This window comes from Opisthocomus hoazin, chromosome 5 (assembly GCF_030867145.1).
Source record: "Opisthocomus hoazin isolate bOpiHoa1 chromosome 5, bOpiHoa1.hap1, whole genome shotgun sequence".
Classification (NCBI taxonomy): domain Eukaryota; kingdom Metazoa; phylum Chordata; class Aves; order Opisthocomiformes; family Opisthocomidae; genus Opisthocomus; species Opisthocomus hoazin.
Window position 1 is genome coordinate 41,727,013 of NC_134418.1, and position 23,110 is coordinate 41,750,122.

At 41.3% G+C, this 23,110-nt stretch overlaps 1 protein-coding gene across 1 annotated transcript in view; it reads right to left on the reverse strand.

The window, feature by feature from the left end:
- Positions 1-1,634: 1,634 nt before the first annotated feature.
- Positions 1,635-23,110, reverse strand: part of SLC7A11 (solute carrier family 7 member 11) — a 58,289-nt gene continuing 36,813 nt past the window's right edge. Inside the window, exons 7-12 of the mRNA XM_009942553.2 lie at positions 13,807-13,930; positions 12,506-12,609; positions 11,916-12,012; positions 8,732-8,881; positions 6,877-7,054; positions 1,635-1,791 (exon numbers count right to left, since the gene is read on the reverse strand). Of these exons, the coding sequence (XP_009940855.1) occupies positions 1,724-1,791; positions 6,877-7,054; positions 8,732-8,881; positions 11,916-12,012; positions 12,506-12,609; positions 13,807-13,930 (721 nt within the window). The 3' untranslated portion in view covers positions 1,635-1,723. The remainder of the gene's footprint in view (positions 1,792-6,876; positions 7,055-8,731; positions 8,882-11,915; positions 12,013-12,505; positions 12,610-13,806; positions 13,931-23,110) is intronic.

Consider the following 23,110-nt stretch of genomic DNA (forward strand, 5'->3'; position numbering starts at 1 on the left):
TTACCATAAATAGAAAACATTTAAAGAAAAAAATTGTTTCCGAACTGTTTTCTGTCTTAAATTACTGCTCTTCTACACAATCAGTTACTCCCATTTCCCTAGGTCTATGAAATACCACCATAGAAATACAAGAAAGAAAAACATGTATAAATTTAAGACATTTTACTGTACACCCTTAAAATGGTAGATATTTTGGATATGTACAACACATATACAATATACAGTCTCCCTTTACTGTAGTGGTCTGGCTACTAGTTGTGCTTTTCTCCCAATTTAGGAAGTTTAATGTTGCTCAGTTCCATAAAAGTTTTCATGAAACGTATGACTTGCTGACAGCAAACAGCTCAAAAAGTAGTGCATTCAATATTTAAGCTTTATATTCTTAACAGAGTGATAATAAACCTTAATCTTAAGGTTGAGTAGTCTTCAACTAACAATATAAAACTGAATTTCTAACCTTTAAAAAATTTCTTAATCTACAACTATTTAAAAAAAAAGGCAAAGCTTCAGCTCATATTTGAACCACATCTCAGCTCAAACATCATTCTGAAGATGAGTTTCATTTGATTTTATCAGGTTTGATGGTCTTTCTGTGTTTCTGATAAAATAAAAGCAGGAAGAAGACATTGTCAGAGCAACTGTCTCTTGATGTTTCAAAACCCTGTTAATTGGAGAGTACTTGCATGAAAAACCCACAGATTAGGTGCATATCCTACTCAAATCAACAAATCTGTTGTAGCTTGCCTTCTACCTTATTCATAAAAAGGTATTGCATTTATTGCCATGTGTATCCAGTAGTCCCACCAGTGATTATTATTCATTTATTGCCACTGACAACAGTAAAAAGCTTTAAAATACGGTTTGCCTGACTGATAACTGCAGGTCCATATGTTTCCGGATAGAAAATACTCATATAGCAATGGAGGTCGCATTCAAATGTTTTGACTCATTTGAAGATGATTACTCAGTTGTCCTATCTCCTACTCATATGTCCACACAGAAACATCAGTAAAAACAGTAATCATTTTCAGACTGGTAGAAACTTTAACATGTATGAAATAATTGCCTCCAGGCTAAAAATCTTCCTGCCCCACTGGGAGAAATATTAATTCTCAGAAGATATTCCTGTTGGCTATCGTACAACAAGTCTGGAATGAAGAAACCTTGAACTTGCCACCACAAAGGTGTGGAAACCTCTGTGCTTCTGCATCAGTGTGCTGGTGCTCCGAGTGAGCCAGAAGAAGTCAAATCGGGCTGCCAAATGGAGTGACAGGAAGAACATTAGTAAGTGAAACTCAGCAGCTTTATCTCACCCTTTCTCTGGCGAGAGCTGGGTTCTCCAGGGACAGCAATCAGGATACATTCTTCACAGTACACCTGACTGCTACTTACACATTGCTTAAACCTATTTTCAGTGACAACGCAACCAAAATCCTAGCTTGACGAACCTACGATTTGTTAAAATATGACACTGTTACAAAAGAAATAGTGAAGAGATGAGTTCCCTCGTAGCACAAGTTCTTGCTTTCTAGGTATAAACCAACCACCTTAAAAGAAAATTTTGCAACTTAGTAAAATACAGTTCTGGTAACTGACTCGCTCGGTATCCATCTCAGCTATGACTTGTTCCTCCAGTTTGTAGAATGTTAGGTAGGGGGAGAAATCTCCCTACCCTCTTCCTCAGGTTGAAATGAAACACCAAGCCAAAAGTTGTACACGGAGATCATGATTTCTGGTCTTCCTCTGATGGGACGACTTCCAAGAGGATTTGCAATGTTACAGTTACCCTGTCTGCAAAGATAAAAGCATACACATGAGAAATTTTTGTGGGGACAGAGAAGGCAGAAGCAGCCAGGAAAATCATCTCAGCTGCTATACAGCCTACTTGCACTTGTTCACAGCGGTCATATATACCAGGAGCATATACCATTTAAATGTCTTCTTCATATTTTTTGTCTTTTTAACTGTTTTCTTTGCCTCTGATCCAAGGCTATGCATATACAATAATAATGGAAGTGCATGGAGGTATAAACTTGTTCAATAAAGGTCTGCATGCATTTAAAGGCAATCTTAAAGCATGACTGCTCTGCACAACTGCTTAGCTTTAACTAACTTGCAATATTGAAATAAAAGTCTGAAAGAGCTTAAAGAAGTTAATTCAGCAGTGCCAAGATCTGCCTAAGCAAAAATAAAAAATAAAATAAAATGAAAGGAAACAACGAATACAAAGCTTCACAGGTCTAAGAATGTCACACATCCAGAGCAACTTCATGCTGTCTTTTTGTCACTCTGGACATTTATTTCCTTCTGGTGGTTTTATTTTTAGGGTACTGATTCATAAATAGCACAGTTAATTTACCTATAGAATAGTAAAAGAGCATTCTCTCACCACTCCTTTCGCTTGTCACTTTTTTTAGTAACCCATTTTAAACAAGCAGGAGTTGTGAGAGAAAGTTATGATTTTCCTTGTCTAGCACAACTTGCTGGCATTTACACCCGTGTAAAGCGAGGGTAAAAGAGTGCAACTCACAGAAGATATGAACCGAAACTACTTTCCTGCTCTCCTGTCTAAGGCAGACTCTACCATCTTTTGGTCTTCTCTGGAGGTCATCAGTTCAGTGCGAAGCCAGGTTGCACTTAGACTGTAAACTGATGGGGTCAGAGAAGCTGAGGGTCAACAGGGACTGCATTTTCCTCCTGTCTCCCTCCCCTACCCGCAGCGGGGACTTCAGTGCTGGGCTGAGCACAGCCGGGGTGAAGGGCAGGAGGAAAGCCAGCAGCAGGAAGCCAGCAGGGCTTTGCCCCTGCCATCCTGTCCCTGCCAGGTTTGAGGCTGAGCAAAGGAAGAAGAAATAAAACAGTCTTTCTGTCAAGCTGAGCTATGGTGTAATAGCTCTTGGAAAAGGGCACGGCAGCAGACGGAAAGCCCGGGCATCTCATGAGCCAGCTGTGATTTTAACGTCCTGTTCGACAAACTGGGCAGAGCGACCCGCAGCCAGACCTTGCACTCGCTGTGGTGGGCGGTGGCTGCCACTCTTCCATTTTGACAGGGTAGTTTTGCTCTGTGCTGGAACGAAGCCATGGAGAAGCAATCAGACAAGTTGGGGGGGGGGGGGGGGGGGGGGGGGGGAGAGGCTTGAGATGCTTGCTTGGTGTTTTCGGTTGCAATATACTCCAGACAAGACTGTGTAAGGAGTATTTTCCCCAAAAAATCTTCCAGTCTGTCTCCAGTCAGTATCTCTATATTGTCCGCTTTGAGCAGTACCCAGAGTTACAGGACTAGCTTCACATTTGTAACAAGACAGCTTAACACATCATGACAGTAAAGACAACTTCCTCCCACACGCACATTTTAAACCATAATTTTCACTTTCAAGAGGAGAATTCACTGTAAATAGATCCCAGGGGGCAATCTTATGAAAAACACAGAGCTGGTATTTATATAAGCACCCCGTAAAGATTGTGTGAGGAAAGAAAGCAGGAATTTACTGCATATATATAAAACTGGACATGAAATCTGCAACAGCAAAAGTCTGAGATGATTTCCTGCAGATCCCAACATCACAAACTCGATGAAAAGAAGCAAACTGAGCATAGAAGGCTATGTCCTGAGCGAGCAAGTGTCATCCGCTGGTGCTTGTAAATAACCCTGAAAGAGACATTTTGTTATATAAACAGATCTCTTTTCCAGCATGGACTCAGGCTATGAAGAAAGCAGGATTCAACTTTTCAGCTACTTGCAATTCTATGCACCATAAAGAAATAGATGCTCTAAATATGAGTCTAAGATTGGGTTTTCAACTGAGGAAGCCCAAACGGAAGTGCTCTGGTGCTGGTGACGCCTGCTTTTACACACTGATCTGCTTTGTAGGATTTGTAGGATTTTCTAGGCTTGACTCTTTTCATTTTCACATTAGTACTACGAAAAGCAAGAAAGCAGAGGTCAAATGAAGCCTGTTCTAGCTGAAAATTATTTGTCCCAGCACATCTGGTGCTACAGCAAAATTTCTGTGGATGAGGAGAGAACAAAATGTTATTCTCACTGCAAAATACCACCCAGACCCTATTAACCCCACAACTGTGAAGTTACTTTTTGTTCAATACAGCAATTTGGTAAGGAAAATGGGTAATGTAAATGCCATTAGGGACAGTCAAAACGAACAGAACAAAGACATTCAGCCTTGGAGAGGATTTTTTAGGTAATCCATTCAAGGACTCTGCTACTGTAATCAGACTGAAACCCCTTTCGTAAACGTACTCATCTTCAGGCTGGGTCTTATATCCGACTACTCATTCTAGCTGCTCAACATCCCTCTCTGATCCTTACTAAACCTATTCTGCATATCCAGTCGAGTCTTATGCAGGGCTGGTCTGTATCCATGTGATTTTGCCCCAGTGCTGTCCTTTACCTAAATAGCACATGTTCCACATAGGTTTTATGAGGAGCAGTCATCTCTCATCACCAAAGCACGTCTGGGGAGCTGCACAAGACCAGTTCCCCAAGACGATGCCTTTGCAGAGGGGTCAAGAGAGCCCCTCAACATGCTGCTCATGCGCTGAGCTGCGCAGATGAAGCAGCCTGGGAATAGTCTTGTTAGCACGGTGCTGCGTTCGGACTAACCGGCTTTGATTCCCCCTGGGTTACTACACAAAATACTTTGCTGAAGTCTAAGTAGATTGGATCTATCACTCTCCTTCGCCTAGAAAAATCTGTTATCTTCTCAAAAAAAGTTGCCCAGTTAATCTGGAAAAAATCTACCTCTTTAATGACAATCACATTTTTTCATGTTGTTAATTTACTTCATGTCTGGAATTACTCTTTCATGCCTATGTACACCTAATGCATATTGTTTCAAGGTTAGAATATCAAGCTTGCAGCTGCCAAATGACTTGACTTTTCTGTATCTCACAGAGGTACCTTAAGTGAATTTATCCTCATTCAATGCCTTTGAAAAATGCTCTCAGGCTGTACACTGGAGCTCCCTTAACACTCACAGAATAATGCCACCTTAATGACTCCACACAGAAGGTTTGTTGCTGCTTCTGAAGGAAAAAAAAACAAACATCTTTTTATTTAACAAGTAAATCTCCACTCTGCTCCACCCCAAAACTGTCAGCATCAGTTTTCTGTCATTACTGTTGTTCTTTTGGGAATAATAATTACAAAGCAAACTGTTTCACCCACTGACTGGTGTCCACTGCTTTCCCCTCTGAGCCAGTACACCGTGTCCATCCGTAGGTATTACACAGGCACCAGGCCTTCTTTCTAGGAGGAGAATTTTGTGTTATCTGAAAAGCTAGAAGATTCACCTTCATTGTCACAGCTGGCAGGAAAAGCTTCACATCTACCCAGTCTACCTTAAAGAGAATATTTTTTCTCTCACCCAAGTAATGTAGTTCAACACTGGCATCCTGTGGCCAGAGATTCAAGTAACTGTATTTCAAAACCTCTGAGACTCCACAGAAAATGCCAAAAATATCCTGGATTTGATAAGGGAAAATATCCTAGTCCCTATATGTCAAGCCTGAGAAATTACAAACAGACAAAAACCCAACATTTTAATAGAATGTCCTTTTGTATACAACTGTTTTCACTTGCACTGGAGCTTTCTACCCATTCCGAGGACATTGCAAGTAATATATAGCTTTATGGATATAAAATTAAGACGACCAGACTGTGCTAGCCCTAAGCTAACATCTTTTTCTGTTAGTAGTTCCCAGCATGAATTGAGAGGGAAATTCACAGACCCTATAACAGATAGGATAAACCTATAACCTAGATTTAGATAGAGAAAATACATATAAAAGGTTACAGGACAAGAACATTCATATAAAAAACCTATTCTTTTATTGTGAGCAGCTCATTTTAAATCATCCCTTAAGGCTGAGGCACGGAAGACAGTATGTATTTTTATTTAGTACCTATACTGATAAAACATTTTTAGCTGAAAACTTTAATGGGTTGAGTTTTTCTTTTGCAGCAGAAGAGATTTAATTTAGTTTTGCTTAATAAATTATCCTTCATTGCTCACATGTTTTGCCTATATTCTTGTTTCATGTTTTGAAATGGCCTCCAGTTTGGAAACCTCCTATCATGCTCAGTAACAAAAAAAGAGAAGAGTGGGGAGCTGTAGTATATGATATTGACTTCTTACCAACTGAAATACTCCAAATAACCCTTCTACAACATGTCATAACTTCCACAAATGCTTTCAAAAAATTTCAGAAATGGTATAAAAATGATTCTCAGTGTATTTGAGGTGTGAAATACTACAGCCAAGCCACTCAGAAGTTGTTTCTCATGAAGCACAGAAACAATTTCCACAGAGGTGTGTCAGGCACGGTATGTTTTGCTATCATTTTGTTGGGAGCCACCACTAAGGACAATCTCCCCATGCCAAGCCCAACGGACCCTGTCCCATTCCAAATACTCCACAGACACGTGGTCTCAGCAGGGAGCACTGAGCTCATCCTGTCATCACAACTATGATGTTTAAGTTCCCAAACCGGTTGTCCTAGGAGTGAAATTCTTTGTCTATTAGCATAGGCCAACAGCCAGGGGAGGGAGATGGGGGATTTAAAAGGAATCAATGTTTGTAGGGGAGGGAGGGGAGAAGGAGGCAGGGGGAGAGGCATCTAGTCATTTGAAGTCAGTCACTAGCAGAAGAATAGGCTTGCTGTAAACGTATCTCGTTAGTTAACGGACATTGATTGTAGCCAGCAAAGCAATGCTAGAGCATGCACTGAAAAGAAACTTGCATTGTCATCCCCAGCTGAGAGCAGCCGAGAGGATCGATTGGAAGGGTTTCGCAACATGGGGAGCCCTGAGAAATTCCCAGAGTCAGCACAGTGGAGAGGATTCCCACCAGGACTTACACAGGAGCTTTCTGAACCACTTTGGCTTCTTGTCCCATACAATAAAGAGGTAGTAGGCAGGAACTCCAGTCAGGGTTATTGCAAATCCAATCCCTGTATTCACTGGATCAGAGTAAAGTGACAGTGCAACCATGAAGAGGCAGGTGAAGGAAAACAACGCTGGAATAAATAGAGGCACCTGAAATGTAACCACACAAAGAACCATTACTTTACATCAACCTTGTTGTTGAATGACTATTGCATTTAATGTTTCATGAAACGTATATTGGATATAACCCAGCAGTACAGGATAGCTCTGGAGAAATACAGGTGTCTACAACATGTGCATGAAATGTCAGTGACTGCAGAAACCAAGCTACGCAGAGTGCTGTGCAATAAGTACCGTGGAAGTATCTTAATTACACACTAAAACACTACAGTTCTTTATGTCCCTTAAAATGTAAGGGCTGTAAATAAGTTACACTGCAAAAGTCCTTCCTCTAATCCTCAGTAAGCAACACTAACGGCAGTAAAGATTTCCTCTTTGATAATTACCTATTAGAAAACATTTTAAAACACAACCAGGAGCTCAAGTCACCTTTTAAAACTATTAAGAACATATTGATTTCCTTCCTAAGGTAAAAATCAAAATCTGGCAGGAAGAGAGCAAATTAAACACCAATTTGACTAGTGATAAAGATATTTGATAGCATTATGCAACAGATAGGTACTGAAAAAGAACTTTCTGACTGTACGACTGATAGCAATATCAGTGTCACTGTTGAAAGTACAAAAAAAATAACAATATCCAATGAAGTCTCCATTTCCAAGAGCAAAACTACAGTCAGTATGTTAGCACCTCTCCGAATGAAACACCTACAGGCACAGCTTGAGATGCTCAGTGTAATGGAGAATCGGAGAATTCCTTGGAGATTATTCTCTTCCTTTCATGCCTTGAAGCATTACTGTTCCTCTTTTGTGCACTGTCAGAGCAATTTTTTTTAATCAAAGCAAAATAGGTTGTGCTGCTGACCTTCTTATTTACAGATATACCTACAAGAATGCAACAGCGCACATTCTTAGTTCTTCACAAAATAGGCTTCTTGGCAATACACAAATAGGGATATATTCCTCCATTTTTTTCATGATGGATGTTATCTTTCTGTATACTCAATGGCACAACTTACTTTGTAATGTTACTTAAACTAAGCAAGAAGAGTGGCAGAACTAAGGCCAAACCAGCTACTGTTCAATGGGCCAGATTATTAGCATTTTCTTTCTGCTTTCACAATAACTGCGCCTGCAAATCCACTGCAAGACCCAAATATTATAATAATAGCACTAACAACTTATTTGCACACCAAATTGGCACATTTGATATTGGATAGGCAAAGAAATAAATGTTTCATATTAATGCTTACACTTGACATGAACTCCGGTGACAAAATTATTCAGGCCTTTATCAAAGAAGACATTAAACAGAGGACTGGCTGTATATTTGCAGTATGAAGCCTACGTAACTACACAGGACTAGAGATATTTTCACACAGCTTGCATCATGCTGCCTCAACGTGACTGACAGACAAAACTGAGCAAACACCTTCACTTTGGCACAGCAGCTTCCGTCGCTGCCCCCCAGGCACCAGGAACAGGCAAGAATTATCTTTCAGAAGGGGCTGCAGCTTGGGGTAGCGCTGGGGAGCTTGCAGGAAAGCACTCGGAGACCCTACAATGCAAAAAAACTCTTTTCTGTTAACTCTGTGTTTCTTGAAAAAGAGGTTAGCTTTCTACATCAGAAAATGCTCCCTTACCGTCTTACTACACAATAGATAGGAGGCAGAAGGATTCATGTAAAACAGCAGAGAGCAGAGGTTACCTTGAAAGGACGAGGCATATCAGGACGTTTATATCGGAGATAAATCAACCCAGCAACTACTAGTCCAATAAAAAGCCACCTGGCAAAACTGAGGAAATTCAGAAGGCTGTAGAGATCCCCGTTGAATAACATTATCATTGTGAGAGGATGCTGCAAAAGAAATTCAGAGCATAAGAGGGGTTTAGTGAAGTGATCTCTAGTATTTTACAGCAATGATGTCAAATTTTTCCATGGGGACAAGCAACGCAACCTTTCATGGAGGCACCTGAGGGCCACAGAATTCAGGCCTGCCTTTGTCATGCAGTCAGGTGTGTGATCAATGCTTAGCTGTCCCCTGAGATCACGTTCCATCAATATACATCTGTCCCGGGTGGCCACACATGATCAATACGTATCTGTCCTCTGTGACCCAGACAAATACACAGGCACACAGCCTGCTGCATCACCAAAATCCTTCAGCATCCTGGGCACCATTCTCATGGGACCTGACAAATATATCAGCCCACTGCAGTTTTACTCACTCATCACCGATGCAAATGATAAAAGCAATTAAATTCCGGTCACATCTGATCATATGAAAGCAAATGTTTCTAGGTGTTTTGTGGAAAGAACAAGTCTTATAGTCCCCCAGGCTGCAACAGGCGAACTCAGCAGAGAGGGCATGGTAAGGGATAGCTGCACACCATGGGATGCCAGCTGGGCACACCGGGTTGCCACCAGCTTGCATTTGCAGTATGCCTTTCAGGCTTGCAGGGTGTAGACTTACCGCACATCAGAAATGCAAACATTTCTAAGCAGAGCGAAGCATTTAGCTGTCACTCAGGTGGCTACTGAACAGCAAGGAGGAGGGCGGACACTAGCGTAAATACACTTCCTCATTAAAAAGCTGTTCTCAGATACAAGGCAAAGGCAAAAGCTTATGTATCAACTAGAGTGTTGCACCTTGGGTTAGATGATTAGGGTAGGCTACAGGGATCTATTTCAGGGCAGCCTCTGAACAAAAGCAGAATATTTGTAGCTTGGATCAATAAGCTACAGTTGTATGTAATACAACAATAAGCCTACAGTTGTATGTGCACATACAGATCTGCAGCATAGCCCGTGCTTCCCGCGTGAGACACCCTGTGCCTGCGATGACACAGGCCTTGCATTTGGGGATGAAGGAATGAGCCAGCTCCACTGTAGCCCTTACTGTTCAGCGAGAGGGGGATCCTGGCAGCGACAGCCTCTCTGGGTTTATAACGAGGCAACAGGTGAAATCAACCACACATGCAGTAAAACACTGGGCTAAATCTTCATGTGAGGAAAACTAACTTGTATTGGTTATCTAGACTCACAGCCTCTCATTTTTTTTTTTATTTCAAGCAGTGAAGACAGCATGGATTTGAACCAGAAGGATGAATATTTCAAATATGGGTCTCTGGTTCCAACCTCTAATGACTTACAAAGTGCTTGGTTCTTTACACACAGATATTAAGCGAACTCCCTCTCTGTAAAGGCCAAAGGAAATTCTACCACTGAATTATACTGGGCAGGAATTCTTCTATATAGACTCAGTCCTTAACAATTTAAAATCTCAGGTATAAGCATGATAATGCAAGAAAGGGCCACAGACACTGAAGGACAGCTATCAAGCAAAAAAAAAAAAGTAGGGTTACAATCAGATTGCATGATTTCTTGGAGTTCTTACGCACACAGCTTTCAAACACCAGGACACACATACATAAACAGATTTCTTAATTCCTAAAACCACTTTTTTATTTAACAAGCCTCAAACACTGGACATGCTCATTTTCTCTGTTTCGCCTCAGGAGCTCTTTCCCTTCTTACAGTGAGTAGACCTTGGCAGGAGAAATACAACAGGAAAATGCTAAAATGCAGACTGTTGATGCAGAATATACCCTGCAACTACTCTAGTTGCAATAAGGTAAGAAAAAAGATACAATCTCTGAAGGAAAGCCATCTCCATATGAGAATCTGACTTTTTCAAAGGAAATCAATGCTGGTGTAACAGGACCAGATGCAACAACAGAAAACATATTTCAGAAAAAAAAATATGGGAGTACATTATGTGCATTTCATTCCACAGAAAAAAATCAATGCAATTTACCTGAAAGGTATGAATACTTCAGTCCAGAAAAACAAAATGCAAAGGAAACATTTATGTAAAACGAATTCCATTAAAACTTTTCAACATCATCACATTGACTAATTTCCAAAATTTGGATGCCTACAGTTGTATGTGCACATATAGAATTCAACAATTCAGCTGGCACTTCAGAAGTCAGCTTACAGTCATCTATAGCAAAAATTGATTTAAATTCCAGTACAAGCATCTGATCTTACTAGCACACACTCATAGCCGCACACACGTCGTCTGCTGTGGCAAGAACTCCCCACAGATGCAAAGGTCTGTCCAGATAGATTACAGTCAGTGGTCTCAAAAGAGGGGCTGAACACCCACGGTTACAAAGACTGCAAGTTAAGTGGAAATCTTCTGGGCACTATGCAAACTGAGTTTTGAGGTCAGTATTTTGACATTTTGTCCTAACATTTTACCATACAAATTAGTCTGCAATGTAAACACATGGTCAACATTTAGCTCTGCCACTATTTTAGAAGTCAGTAACAGGATTTCTACTATAGTACTGGTGGTTTTTTCCTCAGACAATTCACAGACTATTGCCCAGGCACACATTCTCTCATTTTTTAATCACCACTACACTGCACTGCTGAGGGTTCCTCTTCCATTATCTTAGTGCATAATTGTTGGCATTTTTCACTAGAAGGTGGTATAATGAGCCTTTAGGGTGCTCCCAGACGCTGGTGTTTAGCTGTACTTTCAGTTAAATGAATCCCTTTTTTGTTTGTTTGTTTAACTGGAATTTGTTTCTCTGAAAGGGAACTAGCTCATCACTAGATGATTCTTAGAAATAAAGGGCAAGAAGACATGAATTAGGCTGCACTGATAGGCAGTCAAGTGCTACTGACAAGATAGCAAGGAGATGATAGAATAAGAACAACTCCCAAATCTCATTCCTCTCTTTACTGTCCTTTGCCCTGCCCAAAGCCCACATACACATTAATAAATGAGACTCAAGCAGTGCCCAAATTCTGTTCAAATCCTCCAGAGCAAGCCTGTAATAGGAATTCTTGTGCAGGAACATTTGTTTGTATGATTTACCAAAACAATGACAGCTGGCAGAGGAGTGTGCTTGCGGACATGAATCATGGAGAGAATTTCCGGAAGGTGACCCTCGCGGGATGCAACGAAGAACATCCTGGTGGGAAACAAATGTGGACAGACTTTAAATGTGCTCATTACTGTGACTAGGCAAAGTAGCTCATGAAAGTCACAGAGCACAGCAGCACTTCTTAGGCTTGTTTGAGGTATTCTGAATGAAAAGACTAGCAGAAGCAGCCCATACACAGAATCAAAGTCATCTCTGAAGGTGTCCCCTCCTTACCTTACACTCTGATCAGTGTTTGGAATTAGTTAATATTTTCCCTCCAATTTCCCTCCTTCACATGAAACAAAGCAGCCATTAAGTGCTATGCTCAGAGGGACCCATTTCCAAACCATTCAAAGGGTTTTAACAGTAAGTTACTAAACTCAACAGGAACAAAGTGAGAAAAAGCCCCATACCTGGTAAATATTATACTCATTTTTTATTTGCTGCTAAAGGAATGAATCCTACTCTCCCTTCCTCTTGCTTCCTCACTTTCAGTGTATTTCCCACCCCCTTCACTGCCAGTAATATTAGCAACGCTCACCTGGAGACTGCAAAAACGCCGCCATTCATAGACCCAAAGCAGGAGAGAGCAACAAGTACTGGTACAGCTAAAGAAAAGTTTCCCATTAGTCGTTCCGCAAAGGTCTGTTAGAGGAGAGAGAAATACATAGTGATTTTTCAAAAAACATGAAACTAACTTTACTCTAATAACAAATTACGAATAACTATGGTAAGTTTTATCTATGCCCCTTTCTCTGCATCCTTTACTGAAAGTTGTTCTGTGCATTTGTTACCTCTCATCCTGTGACACCAAGGCTACTGCAGATGAGGTCTCCCAACTTACTCCCAACTGTGCATGGAAGCTCGCCAATTGAGGCAGTGCTGTAGAGGTGGAATCAGGCCCTGGTTTATGTCATTTTAGACCATTATGACTCCATAAAAGAAGACCCAGTCTGCATGGATCAAAGTCTGATCTGCATACCTAATACTTTTTTTTTTTTTTACAGCCTTCATCTTACTTAGCTGATGCTACCCATTCGTATAGTCCATTCATTCACACTTTATTGTTCTAGGTTACCAGAAGAGCCTTAATTGGAGTTTTGGGCACCACAGGAGACATGTACAATTTTCTTTGGGTTTGCAAAATGTTTTGTTTGTAAATCTTCCATGAGCTACAGAATTTGGTCATTTTTCAAATGCCACATAAATTGAGATAGCCACAGGCCATGTCACTACTGGAAAGTAAACGAAAATTTGTATTTTCTCATCACGAGTCAGATACCATAAATATAAAAATCAGCATCATCACCACAATACAGCAAGAACAATCAAAGCAGTATTTCCAAAACAGGTTGCCCTGCAAATCCTTCCCAAATGAACTCCAGTATTGACAGCAACCCCCTTCGTAAGTAACTAGGGACTCACGTTGTGCAGAGACAGCGTTACCACTTCTTGCTACCAAAAAAAAAATAGTTCAGAGCTCTCACTTCCACATATATCTGTGTTTTCTGCTTCCCAGGAGTCTGGCCTACAATTTAGCACAGAATTTTTCAAGCAGATACTTGGCTATAAAGTTTAAGTCCTATTGACTTTGTTATATCAGGTAAATAAATACAGTCTAACACGACATTACAAATGCTATCGATGGCCTTAAATGCAATCCCACTCATCAGTCAAAAATCAGACTAAGTTCACTGGGATGCTAATATGTGGTGTAATAGAGGAGCCATAGAAAAGTCCGACTGGATGCATCCCTCCAATTTTTCCCCCTGGAAATAAGAATGTATCAACAAACACAACTGCAGCAGGGATATAGCTTTGTGTTTTTCTTCTGTAACTTACCACTGCTACAGCTTTTGAAAGCAGCAATTCCCCAGCACTGATTGTAGTGAAATAAGCCACGTTTGTTAACACATAGCCAACTGTGACGATAATCATTGAAATGCATATTGCGAGGGGTATGTTTCTGAAATACACAAGGTAGCTCATTATTTTGCAATCTGGTTGCTATTCCCTGAACATGAAACAAATAACATGAGAAGCAGCCACTAATGAAGGTGAACACACATTTAGTGATCCCAAAATATCATAATTAGAAATTACCAGTAAAAAAGTAACATATCATCTAAACAAAACCATCTACAGAAAGAAAATAGATTTATAATGAAGAGGTTGGAAACCATTTGAGGGACGAGTCTCTTGGGGATGCCAAGAGATTGTGGTCCCCATGCTTCCCATGCAAGAAATATGGCCCATTGGATCTGCCTACCCATATTGACTTTCAAGCTGAGCCCAATTGGAAGGCAGCAACTATCAGTGCTTGGACCAGCAACAAGGCAGATGACAGATGCAGGTGATTCAGCTCTCTAACAGGAGAGCAATCACAGTGGCATCTCCAATATACCTCCTGGCACTCAATGACTGCCCAACTGGAGGTGGTTAGACTTCTTTCCCTGGGTGCCAAAAGGTCTAGGATGTGAGATTCTGCCCTCTCCTCCTCTGCTCAGTTCTTCCCTCGCACACCTTACCATATGCCAATTATCTCTCTCACTATTCAGGGATACATGAGGGCAGAATATGACATAGAAATAGGAACAGTATGAATTTGTACTGTTAGTATAGCACAAATAGTACTGCACAGTACAAAACCCCTGACATCTTAGATAAAAGACCGAATAATAACACACAAATAAATAATAATGCTGAACTTTTATACAGCATGTCCTCCCAGTCAGCAAAGCAGAAAAGCAGAATTATCTCTGTTTTAAAGATGAGGAACGGAGGCACAGTGAATTAATCCAAAACCACACTGCAGGCAAATGTTTCAGTTAGGAACAAAATGCAGACACTTCAAGCGTTACTCTAGCCTCTTTCCACTCGATGTCATTGCTTGATGTTATTGATATCTGCATCACACCAAGAAGAGATTCAGATCTGAAACCAATGTTTGGTCCTTTAATTCCAAGTTTGAAAGCTGCAGTTGGAAAGACACAGTATGTGCTTTTCCTCTGAGAGGATCTGAGAGCTCCTGCTTCATGGCTGGTTCCCTCCAGCTGATAATATTAAGATTGCTTTTGAAGACATGCAAAGGTTTACACTTTTAGAGAACTTTGTTGTGAAGGTCACCCCATCAGGTGGGAGAAAGGAGAGACAGAATGAGGGATTCTGGGGTCCCAGAAGAGACCACAAGCACAGTCTTGAAGGACTATTGCAATCACCTCTAAGGAAAAGGTGTTTTGAAAATCAACACAAAGATTCATTATTTTCTGGGTTTTTTTCCAAAAGAAACACATCTGGGTCAGAACTACCAGCTCTTCTTTCTCAAAGAAATCCTTCAAATCACTATGCTTGTATAGAGCTGAAAATAAGCTCTGAACTGAGACTAAATAAATAAACAAAGTGAGGTGGTATCGCTGTTGCACATATTGCCCGTCACAGAAACCACGGTGTCAAATGGTGCCATTAACCCAGACACACAGGTAGGTAAGAGGATCATGCTGCATTGCCAGCACCAAACATGGGTAGACACGATGCTACTGCATTCACCCACTGCTACCTCACCCGCACTGCCTCAGGTGAAGAAGCTTGCAGGACGCACATGTTGATGGAGAAGACAACAGCAAGGACTAGATCAAACAGCACTGAATGCAAGTGCAGTATTGCCGGAAAACCACAAAATTACTGACTCAAGAAATACCACAGAACTGCATGTTGATAATATGCTCATGCAAGAAACGTTTTTGTAGGTCAGCTGCCAAATATTTTGCATCCAGTTTGGTAAACCTTCTTACCTGACCTGGCTGTAAACTGAATTCCATCGACTCAGCATCTGATTTGAAGTAGGGATACCTGGTTTCAGAGCTTCTCAGAACAGAGATTTTAAATAGATCTTCTGTATCATGGATGAATGTTTCACCCACTAAGCTACTGGATAAACCAGAACTTACCCCAACCTTCAAAAAATGTTTCCAGCCAAAGATAGCAAATCTGTACTATTTTCACAAATACCATTTGAATGACTGAAATCACATTATTAAACTACCTTTGTCCTTTCTAACTCTTACCAAACACTTGCTTGCTGTATTTGCTCCAAATTTAAATCCCAGTCTAATTTGTGGCAGTTCAAAACCAAGAGGAGAAAAAAAATCACGCTTCCAAACATGACCATTTTCTTAGCACTGTGGGTCCTGTCTTGTTATGCTGAAGAGCACTACCCCCCTTGGATAGTAATACCACCAACAATAAAAAAGAACCCTCTCAGGAAAAGAATAAAACCCAAAAAATGAGCCAGAACTAGTCAGCAAGCACCATTCATTAACAAACCTGCAGACAGTAACTCATGGCTGAAGCAGTGTAAGGGATGCTGTGACTCCTGAGCTGCTGCGTCCTCGTCTTCCGAGAGAAGCAAGCGCTCAAGTTGCACCTCCTTTTGTTTCTCGGCAGGAGCAGGCCTTCAGAGGGCTGCCGTACTTTCACATGCAGCCCCTCCGAGTGCTGCTTATTAGGCACAGATTTTGTTGACAGGTTTAGATGAAAATGAAAGGCCAGTTTCAAGATTTTGGGGATGAGTAATACAGTACGTCTCATTTCTCACTGAAACTTCGGTTCACATTTACACTTGGTCCTCAAATCATCTGAAAGCACAGACAGACAGGTATGAACCATATGTAAAATCACTAAGTGGGAGCTTTAATCATGTCTCTTCTATCCATCCAATTTAAGAGGCAGTTCCCAATTTGCAACAGCATCCCATTATCAAACTCTCTGCTATGAGCTACAGTCACTGCACTGGAATAAAAACTGTAATGCCATTAACGTTAAAGATTACCTCCTTTCCTTGGAGGATCACTGTACTAATTTTCTTGTATTTTAGAGATTCTCCTAGACTTGCAAATCTTCTCTCCAAGTCAGGAAAAATCATACCTAAGTTCTATTGTCTGTTAAATTGCCTTTATCAATGCAGATTTCACCTTTTCACTTCTGCATCCTATGAATCAAACACAACATAAGGTGTGAGCACACTGATCGGCCATGTTTCTGGTCTAACGCAAATTCACAACTGCCATATGGCTAGCTGAGAGTTTTGGACTAAAGGCAGTCAGAAATTTCAAGAAAATGATAGTTTTCACTTTAAGACTTTGATTCATTGAAACCAAAAATTTTTATGGGAAACTTGACCATTTCAGTATGACATTTCCTAGGAAAAAATTGTAGAACCAAGGCAAATCTCACCCAACTGGTAAAGACCTCAGAATGGTCAATGGCTTAAAAACCATAGCATTGTGTGTGCTTGTACACAGGAGACTGCAATATTTTATTTACTTAAAGCAGGCCCAGGACTTGCGGCTACAGGTTTCTGTAGGGCAGTGCTTTCTTTTCGCATTTCATCTCAGAGTAAAATCTCAACAGACTTCAGAATCACAAAAAATTCTTTTCAAATCAGCAGCTTTTCTGAGTAGACCTTGAGCTGTTGACAGTAGCCCCAAACCTATACAACGATTTGTGTCTCATTTATTACTGTGAAGACGATATTCAAGCAGGCTACTCCTCGGGTAGAAGGGGAAGATGCTGCCAGGAAAGTCTTTTGGAATATTCATCTCTTCTCACAGAACTTTGAAGAAATCAGTATCAAAAGGAGAAAAAAAAAATCAGAGGGAGCCCTAATCAAGAAAATATTAACAATACAATTAAAGACTTTATCAGATGAGAGACAACTAGAGTAGCTTCTAAGCATCTGAATATTGATTAAAATTTAATTGAATTCCCACACATTTTAAGATTTACCCATCCCTAGCTACTGTTCAAAGAAAAATCTTCCCCTTCTGCCCTATACACAAAGAAATTGTAATGAAGCATCATGACAGCTTAAACGAAGATCACATCTACCTTGCAATTCCCAGAAGAAGAGTCACTGAGGAGTCCACCATTACAGAGAAATTCAGCATTAAGAATACAGCTAGACCAACCTGTGGCTATACAAGGCTGAAATGCATTGCCAAGCTATGCTGTATGCGGCTTGGAAGAAAATTTCCTCCTTCCACAGCCTATAAAGGGCCCTGGAGCTAGGGCACAGTGTTCAGTTAATCAGGATATCCACTGGGTTTTGGATTTGACCTTCAGTGTTGCAGAATCATAGATCTTCTGATAATCTGCTCTGGTACTGCTCTACCTCCTACAAATATTTTTGAGAGAAAAAACACAGAGCAGGCCAAGTAAGAGAGGGGAAGAAAAAGAAAAAAAGGGAAAAAGATAAAGAAAGCCAGAGTGAGAACCTGGGGATAAGAACAATAATGTCAATAAATCAGCCAAGGAACATTCCCAGAAGCCTACAGCTCATATCCCAGCTTAATGATAACTTCTATAAAAACAAACAGTGAGTGCTAAGAGCTGTGACCACATGTGGGCCGTTCTTTCTATGAAATGACAAGCACGCTGTCAAATATGCCCCACTGAGTCAGCTGAGTTCACAAACACGAAACACGTTGTTGCTGCATCCTTTGTTGTTTAGAAGCCATACCAAAATCATTTCCTCGTGTCCATTTCAGACCCAGGTTTTATAAATGTTCAGCCTGAGTGCACTGTTCTGGAAGAAGCTGTGCCAGTGGGACCCAGCCAGGAAACATAAATAAGAAGGTCTAAAAATATCAATTAATTACTGGTAAAGTTAGGTGAGATAAACTATATCTTTACTGTGCTATGGATACTGTGAAAGGCACTTTAAACTAAAAAAAAAAAAAAAAAAAAAAGGAGAGAGGAAAAGTCCTAATTCCTTCACGTGGTTTCCAGGCAAGGATTTGCTATGCTATATTTCTTCAGCTGAAAATTCTCCACCACAGGAGTTTCAAGATTCTTTTCAAAAGTTCCCTTGTGCAATAATTTGCAATCTGTTCAGCAATTTTCCAAATGAGCTGTTTCCAGATTTTGGCACTCTTAAAAAAAATCTAATTATCCATTACACTGCCCATAGGGCCAAAGCTTGGCAGAAGAAGTCGCAAGTGCAAATTTATCCAGATAACCTGACACTGGAAAAAACAACCAAATACAGTACAGAAAGCAGCAAGAGAGCCCTGGTAATTTAGTATTCCCAGGACTTCAGTGCAAGACCAGAAGACTTCTAGGCTTGGCTTAGTAAGTGCCACATTCCAGAGCCCAACCGATATCTCTTGCCACTCCCAGGTAGTCATTCTGTGAGCTTTAGCAATCCCAAAGCCTAGACAGCACAGCAGTACGTTTTGATACAAACTTACATATCTCTGATGCATGTTTTTTATGCAAAAAGCAGCCTACAAGGAAGCCTGTTGCACTGAAGGGATCAAATGTTTCTCACCATGTCAACGTATGAAAAAAATCCAAGCTCACCCATCTCTTCCGAGAAAAGGAGGATACAAAACTTAAAAGGAGGCCACCTCCCAGGACAGAATCAAAGCCAGGAATAGAGAAGCAAAAGGGATGGGAAACATCACAGCACCTCTGAAATCCACATATTTGTAAATGCTAATACAGGTCTCAGCAACAATTGACTTTAGCAACGAGCTATTACTATTTTGTTTATTGTAGCGAAAGTTCTTGTCAGCAGATTACCGCTTCCCCCCCTTCACTGTCTCCCAATATGTTCCAGCCTTATGTTCGAGACCAGAGCCGCTCTTTGTGGGCTTGCGGCTCAGACACTATTAAATTACTTGACTTGTCTTCATCTTCTTTTGATTCTGATTTTCTGGGGGAGAAATGAAAAGAAGGAAAGACTAGCTATTAAGCTGCACTCTCATTTACGCCACGACACGCTCCACGGATGTCACTGCTGGAGCGAGCGTTAAAGGGCTCCCTTCTCCATCTCGATGCATTGGTTCTGTACCTCTGATATCTGCAGAGACACAGCAGCATGACACTGGGATAATAGAGTGGAGAATAAGACCGCAGTCTGTACTTAAAAACCTTCTTGCTTTCGATCACCTAGCAAGAGAAGAAAAGAGCTTCTGCTGTGCCTAATTACTTGCTTTCTTCCTGGTGTTTGACTTCACTGGTTTGGATTATAATTGGTTACAGCTCATAAAAGGGGTCTTCTATGATCAACTGACTTTAAATGGTCAAACTGAGTTACAAGTGTGCTGGGAAGGGCAGTAGATATTAACAACTTCTCAAATGTTTTCCATACCCTTTCCAGCAGGCTTTCCTAAAAAGTGGATTAGCATAAATACTTTCTTAGCTAAAACGTAAGTCCTAGAAAGGTACCAATTGCATGGTGTAACACTGTTCTCCACATCTCCTTCTAGGCAAACTCTCCCAGCTGAAGTCCCAAGCAGAAGCAGATCTGTCAACGGATCTGGAGAGACAGAGGATAATTGTTATGCTCGCAAGGCAATTTGCTTTGCTTTAATAAAGATTTGAACCTGGCTGCAGTCACATTGTGTACCGACTCAGGCTGGCAAGCCAGATCTCACCAGTGTGTCATATTCATTTATGTCATCATCCAAGCCCTAGCTTGTCAAGCCAATGCCTTTTATGAAACACCTTTCTCTGAAGAACAGAATGGATTCCTCTGCCAGCTAGAAACACCTCTCACATTCAAGCAGGATCCTGAATCCTTTTGCATGGAGTGGAAAGCATTTCTGGCATTCCTGAAGAAAAGTAAGCCCAGACAGCAGATATTAAAGATGACAGCTAAATCCACAGAGGACTTTCGAGGTTACAACGGTAAGTATTAGTCATACTGTCTCTGCTTAGCCATGCATGTTTCTTGTACAGCAAGCACGTGAGCACTGTTAGGAGCCAGAAAGAAAGCACAAGAGGCAGTACACAGAGCTGCTGAAACAATACGAAATGCTAATAAAATGGGGGCTTAATTTTTAAAAATATCTCTTTAAAAACAGAAATGGAACACAGATTTGAAACATAAGACATGAATCATCCACTGTGACTTCTCAGCCATTTCTTTGATCAACCATTTCCATATCTCCATCAAGTGCCAGTATCCAACATCTTCATATTACCTCATTTGCAAACTTACTGTACACAGTTTATGACTGTTTCCAAGAGAGGTATGAATAATCCAACCTGGCGTTTCTTTTGCATTGTAAGTTGACCCCCAAGTCACACCCTTCTCAAGGACCTAAAGGTCCCAAGGACCTAAGCTGGCGTTTCTTTCCTGTTGTAATAGTCAGGCCTAGCCAATCCTGCATGGAGCTGGGCTTGCCCTGGAAACTCAGGCGCGCTTGTCCTGAGAGAGCCTGGGAGGCTTAGAGCAAAAAAGTCAGGTGCCTGGAAATGCGGGCAGCAGCTGAGCAGGATCTCTAGCAAAGGATCTGCATTTAGCATTCCAGAACCTAAAATGACAGTGAAAGATGCTTGGATGAAGATGTTCACTTATCTAGGGTATTGCAATTAAGGTGTGGTTTAGGTTGGATCTGTAATTAAAACAGTGTCTGCCACTCTCTTTCACAAAAGCTTGCATTCTAAAAAGCAGTATAGTCTAAATTCAGAGGATTCAAACACAAATATATTGTCACTCTAGGGTTTGATGAATGACTTCCATGCTTCTACTGAACATCAGCATTTTGACGTCTTCCCTTTATTTCTCTTGTGGGAAACTTTCATGTATTCTAGGAAGTTTGTGACCTTTTCTGCCAGAGATGCAAAAATTCAGGTTTGACTTCTACTGCCTAGCTCCCACTCAACCCGGAGATGAAGGAAACATCTCTGCTCTTTCACAAGCTCCGGCATTTTATTTTCTTTTGAGGTCTATTTGCTGGAAGTGCTTACAGCACTGCCAGTAGTTTAGATTATGGTGAGAAGCAATAGTAAATCAAGGTGCTTGCCTGGAGGCAAGGAAGCTATAACCACAAACCTGACATGGGGCTGTAAAAACAAAACACCTGCCTGCAACAAGCTCACGTATGGAAATGCAGGGGAGTGGGGCAGCAGCGCGATTCAAAGCACTTCCTCCAAGCTGCCTTATCTAGCACGTGATCGTTGGTCTAACTTCATCACTGTTCTGCACAGACATGTATCTCACTGCCAGACTCACACGTAAAAAGAAGAGTGTGATGTAATTATGCATTAAAAGTAGTTTTATTTGGTACAGGAGGCTCTCCTAGGAATTCGAAATTATTAATTCCCTGAGCACCTGATTTATGAACAGGGAATTCAGCTCTAGCGCTGAATTTCTTTTCATAGGAAAGACGGAGTCTCCTGCAGCTCCCTGCAGACTTGCAAGCGGGCAGAGCTGCCATCCTGCACGGCCACTTGAAGGCCATGAAGCCCATGAAGCCCAAAGGCAGCAGTCGGCAGAGCACTGGCAGGAGCTGGGAATATTTAGCTGTATAAACAAGGGAACCTGAGGTGGGAAACAAGTGGATCCAGCCTCATAGCTGGGAAATCTAAGCTAGCAGACAGTGGCTACTACACAACAATAATGGCATGGCCAGGAAATGAGAGTATGGTGGTTACAAAAGGAATTCCACGGAAAACCATGCTGCCTGTCACAGCCCCCTTCCCATACTACCACCGTTACTGGAGCATTTGCAGGCAGCAGGGCTGGGGTGGAAGCAGAGCCCTGCCCTAATCTGTATGTACTTCTGTTGTCTATACTGAGGACATAGGTTTCTGATTTATGGCACGGCAAATGGCAAAGCGACACTTTGAGCAAGGCAAGGGAGCGGGCTAGCGAGGCTGCTACCATTCGCAGAATGAGCCGCTCAAGTTCAGAGCCTGGGAATAGAAGCAGCCTGAATACAAAACACCTCGCTCGGCTCTGGTGGAGGATCAGGGGGGATCACCGCCCCCTTGGCCCTGCAGCTGAACTTTTTGGAAGTATCGCTGGTGGCATATTAATGACTCATTGTGGTAACAAGGGAAGACAAATGCTTAGGTGCTTAGAGGGATGGAGGGAAGAGCGTGTGGCTCTGTGTGTGTGTGCATAAAAGGAGTCAGATTTTTCATACCTGTTAAATTCCTTGACATTTAATTTTGAGCAGGAGAGTTTCCACAATGCCAGGGATCATAAAGGAACAATTTGCTGCTGTATGTTACCATTGATGTTTCAGCATGAATGAAAATTGCACCATTCGGTGATGAAAAGAGCAGCTACTTGTAATAAGGAGCACCATGGAAACTGAAATATCATTTACCAGGAAAGGCGGCTCTTCTGAAG